This window comes from Galeopterus variegatus, unplaced genomic scaffold (assembly GCF_000696425.1).
Source record: "Galeopterus variegatus unplaced genomic scaffold, G_variegatus-3.0.2 Scaffold5783, whole genome shotgun sequence".
Classification (NCBI taxonomy): domain Eukaryota; kingdom Metazoa; phylum Chordata; class Mammalia; order Dermoptera; family Cynocephalidae; genus Galeopterus; species Galeopterus variegatus.
In genome coordinates, this window is record NW_007731894.1 from 89,583 (window position 1) to 99,272 (window position 9,690).

General features: G+C 56.3%; 1 protein-coding gene across 1 annotated transcript in view; it reads right to left on the reverse strand.

The window, feature by feature from the left end:
* The window catches only part of CAPN9 (calpain 9), a 41,285-nt gene that overhangs the window by 23,737 nt on the left and 7,858 nt on the right, over positions 1–9,690 (reverse strand). The window contains exons 3-6 of the mRNA XM_008589971.1: positions 7,651–7,769; positions 5,107–5,240; positions 2,766–2,934; positions 1,612–1,695 (exon numbers count right to left, since the gene is read on the reverse strand). Of these exons, the coding sequence (XP_008588193.1) occupies positions 1,612–1,695; positions 2,766–2,934; positions 5,107–5,240; positions 7,651–7,769 (506 nt within the window). The remainder of the gene's footprint in view (positions 1–1,611; positions 1,696–2,765; positions 2,935–5,106; positions 5,241–7,650; positions 7,770–9,690) is intronic.

Genomic DNA, 9,690 nt, shown 5'->3' on the forward strand with positions numbered 1-9,690 from the left:
TTGCGATCCCGTTACCGGTCACGAAAAAAGACAAAAAGGAAAAAAAAAAAGAAAAAAGAAATTAGTGCATGTGAATCACAGGCGTTTCTCGGAGCAGGCCGGGCCTCACGTGTCTGTCTCTGCCGAGTGCTCACGACTTGCTGCGTTTTCTCCACCCTCAGCGTCCTGCTCACAGATGAGCGTGACAGCAGGAGCACACGCCGGGAGAGCACACACAGGTCCTCTAACTCCGGTATCTCCCACGGTCAGGGGTCATAGGAGGACGCCTGCTGTTTGCCTTCATGACCCTGAGCCAGCAGAGAAAGAGGGTCCCGCCATGCCCTGGGGCGGGGAGGGCCCGTGCACTGGAGAGAGGCTTTCAGGAGAGAGACTGGAGGTCACAGACGTCTGTTTGCCAACTAACCAGAACGCAGGATGCTTTATCCTGGTGCATTTGGCACAAGTTGTATTTTTGATGTGTAAGAATAATTCAAGTGATACCAACTGTCTGGAGTCAACAGATGGGACTCGTGGGTCACCCTGTAGGAGGCTCTTTGATTTGAGGTATTTGTGGAAAGTGAGTTCCTTGCAGGTGGACGGGAAGTGAAGCGCTGAGCCAAGCCACTGGGAGGCTTCTGCAGTCACTCAGGGTGACACTGACAGATCTGACCTACAAGATCTAAAGAACCCAGTGGCGTCTCACAGCTCGGGCGCCGGGAGGAGGAAGGAAGGGGCCTCCTGTGCTGTCTCCTCCCCGCGCATTCGGAGCATGTGATTCAAAGTGTGGGCAGCGGTGGGAGGAGCCCAGCGATGCCCGTGTCCTCTGCTGAGGGTGAGAGACTCGTCCAGCAGGGCACAGAGTGGGTGACAGCTGACTGTGGACTTCACTGAGCTGGATCCTGGAGGCTGAAACCTCGGGCTTCTTGCCACCCTTCATCCCATTCTCCTGCCTGTGTCTCCCTCGAGCCTCCGAGGCAGCCACGCCAGGGTGGTGCCGTGTGTGTTCAGGTGGCCCCGGGAGTGAGTTCTGCCCTGACCACGGCTGCAGAGGATGGGACTCATGATGGTCAATGTTCTGTGTCAACTTGACTGGGCCATGGGGGCCCAAGATATCTGCTTAAAGATTATTCTGAGTGTGTCCGGGGGGTGTTTCTGGATGAGGCCAGATTCAAATTGGTAAACTGAGTAAAGCAGATTGCCTTCCTGGTCGGTGCAGGTGGGCCTCACTGAACAGAACAAAAAGGCGGTGGAAGGTGGGATCGGGTCTCTCTGCCCGACGCTCTGAGCGTGTGTCAGTACGTGCACAAATGTAAACTTCCTGTGCTTCATCTCTCTGGAGCGCCCTGACTAATGCAGGCCTGATGTAGAACTGGGAAAGCAGGAAAGGAAAGGAGAGACCAGACAATCAGAGGCTGGGCTCTCATGCCTGCTAGACAAGGCCAGGCTGTGGTGGGACCTCACTGTCCCTTTCTCCTGGTTTGCTGTTTGAATCCCAGCCTGCCTCCTCCAGGTGACACGCTCTCTGATGTGTCAGAATGGCGCTTTAAACCGCAGTGCACTGAGACTGTGCACCAGGCACCAGCATCTCCACGCCTCTCCCTGCACCCTGCAGCAGGGCTCCGCCTCACCTACCTGATCAACTCCCGTTATGGTGTAGGCATGACCCTTAATGAGACCAAAAGGGGTCCGGGCTTCAGATTCTGCAGCATTTCTGGTCTGAAACAGGAAAAGAGAAACATCATTTGCATTGTCTAAGTCAAGCCTTTCCCGCCTGGCCAGACCCAGCTGCAGGCCTGGCCAGTCCTGTCCTCTGGCCCCTTCTGCTCCTGCAGGTGCAGCCACGTGCACGGGTCGTAGAGATCGGGTACACGTGACACCCCAAAGATGTTTAGCAGTGACATCCAGTTTCTTCCTCGCTCTCAGTGCGGACTCCAGCAAAGATTTACATTTTCTCCCCCAAACAGAACAACTTGAGCTTCGTGTGGCACGACAGAGAAAACACGATCACACACACCACAGAGGAAGAGAGGCATGTGGCAGTGGACATGCAACTCCGTGTTCCAAATGGGAAATTACAGAGGACATGGGTAATCCGTCAGCAAAGAACAGCTCCCCAAGGTCATTCCAGGGGGGAACAGAAAACTTGAAAAGATCTCAAAAGATAAACAAGGTAAAGTTACACCTGTGTGTGCTCGTGTGCACAGGGAACTTAGAAAATACCCTGTTAGCTTCCTACCTGCTGATAAGACGTATTTTTTCATGGGATATAAAATGAAAAAAACAAATTTCGGAAAACTACATGCTAAGATTCCATCTTAGTAAAATCAAACCAGCCTTCCTTACGCTCGTGTGCACGTGTGTGTGCCTGTGTGAGCAAAGACAGAGCCGTGACCCTGGGCATGGGCCAGGCGACCTGGCTGCGGGTGGGGGTGGAGTGGGGAGGCTGCCGGATGCGGAGGGTACAAACATGCCTTCGTAGGTCTCAGGGTTGTCCCACCTGATACAGCACGTGGATCTCACCTTTGCAATTTGAAACACTTTAAATAGAAACTTGCATGGTTTTTTGGGCAGCTGGCCGGCATGGGGAACCGACCCCTTGACCCTGGTGTTATAAGGCAGTGCTCTAACCAACTGTGCTAACTGGCCAGCCCAAGACCTGTGTCTTAATTAAAAGAAGTGAACACTGACATTGCCCGCCACGGCCGTGCCCCTCCTTGTGTGTGGTCAGGGCTCCTGCGCAGACCCTGGCTCATGGGGTGCTGGCATCGGGGGCCCCAGCGACTCACGTCAATGGAGCAGCTCAGCAGAGAGCCCCTCTTCAGGGCCTTCTCGAGGATCTCGTAGAAGTTCTCGGGGGCCTCCGTGGTTTGGAAGGTCTCTGCGACGCCCCCGGTGAAGTCTTCCATGGCCTCCAGCGCGCTGCCGCCCTTCAGCGCTTCGTAGCTCCCGTTCAGCCTGCGGGCGGCAGGGAGCCAGCGGGGTGTACGGGGACAGGGCCCAGGGCGTCCCAGACAGAGGCTCTAATTGGGCTGGGAAAGGGGACGGGGACGGAGCAGGAGCCTGGAGGAAGCAGCAGGCCCCGAGGACGCAGCCCGGAGTGCGGTGGGGAGCAGGGACTCTGCCCTGCCCGGCTGCAGGTTCAAACCCCAGCCCCGCCACTGCGGGCTCAGCCGCCCTGCACTGAGACACCCGGTTTTCTCACTTGCTCTTTAATTCTCAGCACAGTGCTTGAGGTTGCATGCTCTCCTGTGACCTATCCCCGGTCACCTGAGGCTGAGGTCGTGTTGACGTTTCCCACTGAAAAGTCCCTCCCCGCTCCCGTCTCCTGGCTGTGCTCCTGGGAAGGAGGTCACCATGTGGGCCCCCATTTAAGGAGCGGGAGTTCACCTTGAGGGTGGGAGATGCACACAATTCATTTGGAATTATTCTGCGTGGGATATTTGTCCCTTGTCCCTGATTTATTTATTCAATTATTTATTGACATCCGCATGCGCTCGCGCATACTTATTTTCTACTTTGGTTTACAATCCAGAGCTGCTTTACTTACTTTGTTGGTCAAATTGTTCTAGCTTTGGCTACTTGGAACTGCGTCAGCAGGCCCCTGTGTGCTTTCGATGTACCCCATCTGTGTGTGCGTGTGCATGTGTCATGTGACGTGTGCATGTTGTGCATGTGTGTGTTGTGTATGTGTGTTGTGTATGTGGTATGTGTGTGTTGTGTGTGTATTGTGCATGTTGTGTGCGTGTCGTGCATATGTGTTGTGCGTGTGTTGTGTGTGTTGTGTGTGTGTTGTGCATGTGTGTTGTGTATGTGGTATGTGTGTGTTATGTGCGTGTCATGCATATGTGTTGTGCGTGTTGTGCATGTGTGGTGTGTGTGTTGCGCATATGTTGTGCATGTATGTTGTGTGTTGTGTGTGTTATGCGTGTGTGGTGCATGTGTGGTGAGTGTGTGTTGTGTGTGTGTGGTGCGTATTTTCTGTGTTTTTTGTGCATCGTGTGTGTGTTGTGTATGTGGTATGTGTGTGTTGTGTGTATTGTGCATGTTGTGTGCGTGTCGTGCATATGTGTTGTGCGTGTGTTGTGCGTGTTGTGTGTGTTGTGCATGTTGTGCGTGTGTTGTGTGCATGTGTTGTGCGTGTTGTGCGTGTTGCATGTGTATTGTGCATGTGTTGTGCATGTAGTGTGTGTTGTGCATGTGTGTTTTGCGTGTGTTGTGTTGGACGTGTGTGTTGTGTGCGTGTGTTGTGCATGTTGTGTGTGTAGTGTGTGTTGTGCGTGTGTTGTTGTGCGTGTTATGCATGAGTGTTGTGCGTGTTGTGCACGTGTTGTACGTGCTGTGCATGTTGTGTGTTGTGCGTGTGTTGTTGTTGTGCGTGTTATGCGTGTGTGTTTGTGTTGTGTGTGTTGTGCATGTTGTGCGTGTGTTGTGTGCATGTGTGTTGTGTGTGTTGTGCATGTGTGCCGTGTGTGTTTTGCGTGTGTTGTGTTGTACATGTGTGTTGTGTGCGTGTGTTGCGCATGTTGTGCGTGTGTTGTGCATGTTATGCGTGTGTTGTACGTGCTGTGCATGTTGTGTGTTGTGCGTGTGTTGTTGTGCGTGTTATGCGTGTGTGTTGTGCGTGTTGTGCGTGTGTTGTACGTGCTGTGCGTGTTGTGTGTTGTGCGCGTGTTGTTGTGCGTGTTATGCGTGTGTGTTGTGTGTGTTGTGCGTGTTGTGTGTGTGTGTTCTCACTTTCCGACATCACAAGATGCTCTAGATTCATTTCATGTCTCTGCACCCTCGTGGTCTAGCCTGGACGTCTAGACGTCTGAGCCTTGGCAGCATCTGGGGGGAAGCCTGGAGAACTGAGTAGTGTTGGCTTAGCCAGGACGTCCCTCTTCCTGCCCTCCCAGTGCTTCTCCACCAGCTCTTCCCAGGGCCAGACCCATGGCTTAGGGAGAGAGACGGGACAGGTGTGGCCAGAGTGCCCGAGGAGGGCGCACCGGGGCCACCACAGGGACACTGCTCTGGCAGCTGTTTTTCCGCCCTCAGCCCTGCCCGAGTCCACATGCCTCGCCCGCAGACCCAGGGCCTCGGTCCCCGCCGGGAATGGAAGCCGGGCTTCCCTGGGCCCGCGGCGCTCACTTGGCGTAGGCTTTCTCCAGCAAGGCGCTCCAGAACTCGCTGTGCTCGGCGGAGTGCAGGAAGACCAGGCGATCCCTGAAGGTGGGCAGGCGGTCGTCGACCACCACGTCCAGCCACTCGCTGTGCTGCCAGAACTGTCGCCGGGGGGAGACGGAAACACGGGTGAGTCACGCAGGAGGTCCCGGCCCCGTGTGTACACGTTGGTCCTACTGCTTTTCCCTGTGACCAAACTGCAGGAATAGTCTCGAGGGAATCACGCGTGGGCTCCGTGGTGGGGCCGCCTGGACTTTGTCCTCGGGGCCACATGCCGGGCATTCCGTCCGCCATCGACCTCGGCTCCTAGACTTAGTGTCTTGGGCAGGGGAGGCAGGACAGGAGCCACACGTGGACACTCTCCGGTGCTGTGAATTAATCTTTCTTTTCACAAGGAAGTTTTTGGGCAGGGGAGGGTGGAAGTGTGGGGTTTGGTCTGCCCCCGCACTGCCCAGTTGTCACCCTCTCCACCCAGTTCCAGCTCTGATGTCCTCTAACCTTTTGTCCCCTCCTCGCCGCAGGCGGAGCCCTGGTCTGTTGGCCATTCACCCAGAGAGAGGCAGGTGATTTGGTTTTCCTGCGTGCTAGCTGTGGACACGTGAGGGGAGTGCAGGCGTGCATGTGTGTGCACACGCATGTGCATGTGTGCAGGTGTGAGCGTGCATGTGCAGTGTGCTCGTTTGTACGTTGCACTGTGCAAGTGTGTGTGTGTGGGAGTGCACTTGTATGCACGTGTGCACAGGTGTGTGCTGTTTGAGCACATGCGTGCATGCGTGTGAGTTTGCATGTGGTCTGCAGGGAACAGGAGGGGAGGCGGGAGCAGGGCGAGGGCCATGCGTGGTTTCTCTGAGCTTCCTGGTGTGCTGCAGGGACCCGTCTCCTCCCCTCCTTATGGATCAGCTTCCCCCTGGCCCCTCGCCCCCTGACCCAATGTCTCTTCAGACTCTTGGGCCTTTGGTGGCTTCTGGGACAGGGGTTTGATGTCCAGGCCTGGGCTGGGGCTCCCTGGGCAGGGGCAGGGCTGGCCTCCCACGGGGAGGGCTCAGGGGGCCTGCAGGTGACAGAGACAGCTCTGCTGGTGTCCCTGCTCCTGCACACCTGCACTGTGGCCGAGGGACAGAGAGGACCGTGCAGCAGCAGGTCATTTCCAACGCTCCACTTCCCATGAGGAGTGCTGTGAGCGTGGGGCTGACAGTCCCCCCAGGGCCGGCCCCACCCACTCAGGGCAGCAGTGGAGCCAGAACCCGGGGCTCTCGGCCTATGGGCTGCAGTTTGTCTTGTGAGCTTAGGTCGGCCACACTCGCTCCCTGGGACCTAATGTCCCCGGGGGCAAAATAGGGAGCAGCTGCCCAGGCCCCTCCCAGCTGTGACACTCGATGGGACAAAGGAGGACACTCTTCCCTGGGGAGCCCGAGGTCAGGTAGTGGCGCTGGCTCAGAGGCAGCAGTGCTGCTGGGTTTGCTGAGTTTAAATACCCCCCACCCTGCCGCCCGGGGGTGGTTCTCAAGGGTCAGAGCTGAGCCAGGGCTGTGCTATGGGCAGAAGTCACACGCAGGGAGGGGAGACGGGGATGGTGGTGGGTCCTTGGGAGAGCAAGGGTAGGGTCTCCCGGCCCCAAGGTGGCTCCGTGCCCCTCAGGCACAGGAGGCCAACAGCTAGGAGTGGGGACAGGGCCCTGAGCTCATGTTTCTGCCGTCCCAGCCCTCGAACGCTTCTGTGCCGTCAGTTACTGGACCCACACGCACTTCTGCTTAGCAGACTGCAGGCCTCGGGGACAGAGGGACGGGCTGGACGAGCGTGCAAGGAGGTGACAGCATGTCCTTCACGCCTGGCACTGGGCGACTTCTTCCCGGGCTCCTGTGCAGTTCCACGAGGAGCCCGTGGGTGGCTTCCAGTCTCTCCCTCTCTCTGATTAGTAAGGAAGGCTCAGTTTCACGGAGAGAACTGCCTGAGGCCACCCACTTAACTAAGTCCAGGGGGACCCTGTGCAAGGACTGGGGGTGGGGAAGGGCGCAGATGGACGGGGAGATGGGAGAGCAGGGAGCCAGGTCTCGGGGCCGCGGGCCCCAGGACTCCAGCTGGGGTCAGCTCTGTGTTTCTTCAGTTTTTATGTTTTGAACTCACTCACGTTCTCCAGAGTTTCACTCCTCCAGTGAGGAGACCCTCTCTGCTTATGAGAAATAATCCAGTTCCCCAGAGGCACAATCATCTCAGGCCATTCATGCTCAAAGCGCAAGAAATTCAAGATCATGAAACCCTTCGCCTACGGACCTCCAGATCTGCCAGAACCGCACCCGAGGCTGCGCGGTCTGCAAGGACCCACCTTGCAACACCCTGAATGCTCTTCTGAAACATGTAGATGTTATTTCACTGCAAAGCGTGGCGTTAGTGCGGTTTAGGAGCACGGCGCTCACGCAGACACTGTCGCCTTCCCTCCAGGGTTCCGGGGCGGTGCATTTGCACCGAGCCACGCTGGGCCCGAGCAGTGAGCCCGGCCCGGCTCCATCTCACCTGGAAGTGGAATATCCCGGCGTAGCCGGGGCTGAAGCTTTGGTCCTGGGGCACGACTCTGGCCAGCGCTCTGTCATTCAGTGTCAGGGAGGCGATGGCGGCGAGCAGCCAGCAGTCTCCTGCAGAATGAAAGCACAGGTCACGGTCCTCGTCACGAACCCACAGCACACAGGCAAACTCCAGGCCAGAAGGGGATGTGGGGACTGCCAGACGTGGCCACATCTTTTCTGCATTTTAAGCAGTGTGCAGAAGACCCGCGAACACCCTGTCCTCCTTCCTGCCTTCCTGGCCGGCAATCCTGTTTGGTCTTGTACACACAGCTGTCGCCTTCTTGGCACGGTTGTGAGAGATGCGTACTTGGGTTTCTGACATGTGGCCCTGCTATGCCTCAGCTCTGTGACATTCCAGCGACCTCCCCTGCAGAGGACCAAGGCTGCACATGCTAGTGTCAGTGTGGCCACGTGGACTCCAGCCCACACTGTTCTGCACACTTGGGGTGCGTGTGTGTGTGTGTGTGTGTGCGTGCATGCGCGCACTTGCGTGGAGCTCAGAAATAGCCCCTGAAGTGCCTGGGGAACCCGTTTCCAGGGCTGATGTCTCTCTGCAACCCAGACTCAGGTTAGTTTTTGATAGCGGGACTGTGTGGTAGCTCCGCTTGTTTTAAATTATCTTGCATTTTCAGGATTTCTTGCCTCACCTGCAGAACTCTCCAGCGGTGTCTCTGCATTAACACACATCTGGAGGAAAACTACAATGTGGAGTCGAACACCAAACAGTACCTCACTGCATCGTGCCAGACGCTGCCTGCGATCCTTACCCTGTGCTGAACATGGAACAAGCGCCCCAGTTCCTGGCCGCAGTGAGCCACTGTCTGTGCGGTGCATGACAAAGGAGTGTCCACTTGTCTGACAGGACCTCTCAGCTTTATCTAGATTTGTTTGTTTTTAGCAGACAACGCCCCTGTCATTGGGACCTAAGACCCTGTCACACTCAGTGTGGCTCCCCAGGGCTCACATTTCCTGAAAGTACCGTGTCTGCTGGACTCGGGATGTCTCAGTATGACCCCTTTCTGGTCATTGCATGCAGGCAAGGGAGACTCACACAGCTTAACACCAGGAAAGCTACTTTCGAACTGCCTCTTCTGGCTTTCTGAGGGTGTCACCAGACACCAGCCTCAGCTGAGGCACAGAAGGATTGGTTTCTAATGCGCCAGCGGGCCTTTGGGAGCCTTGGGTTGGCTGATAGGAAGTGCCAGGGCTGGAGGCTCTCAAGACCACTCATTCTGCCGATGTGACCGAGTGTCCCCTGGGCATGGGCACTGTGTCATGCCAAGGGCAAAGACAAGGAAAGACAAGGTCCCTGCTTTCAGTGGAGGGTGGCCAGGGCCAGTGGAGTCTAACAGAGTGAAGCTGCTGCAAGCTGACCTCCTGCACCCTCTCCTCCGAGGTACAACAACTGTGCCCAGTTGAGGGTCTCATGCGTCTTTACCTGGCCGGAGGGTGCAGTGGCTCCTGCCTAGTCAGCCAGAAATGCTCTGAGCTCTTGGAGGGGGAGGCCTCGAAGCCAATGTTGTGTACACAATTTAAAAGAAATTAAAAAAACCCTCAACTCCCCCCGCAGGATTGCTTTTGTCTCTGTTGAGCGGGGGCGGACGGGCCGGGCTGGCCACCCCGCACTGTGGTTGGAGGAACGCCCTCTGCAGCCGGTCCGGCCGGAGTGCGTGCCCCACGGTGGCGGTGACGTTCTGGTCCTGATCGCGGGGGGCAGCAGCTCGTGCCGCTCATTTCATGGGTATTCTTCATGCCTTATATGTACGCTGTGCACGGTATTTGGGGGTAATGACAGTGTTACAAAATAATATGTAGAACCAACGATCCACTGAGGTTCAATATGAGGCTGTCATTCCAGATATACACTTACACCAAAGTGACAAGCCAAAGCTTTGACGGACAGAGGAGCCTGAACGATGATTTGCCATTGAACGGTAATGAGGAAGCCTGACCTCAGTAAAGGGCACCCACCTGAATGGGAGGGTTTTGG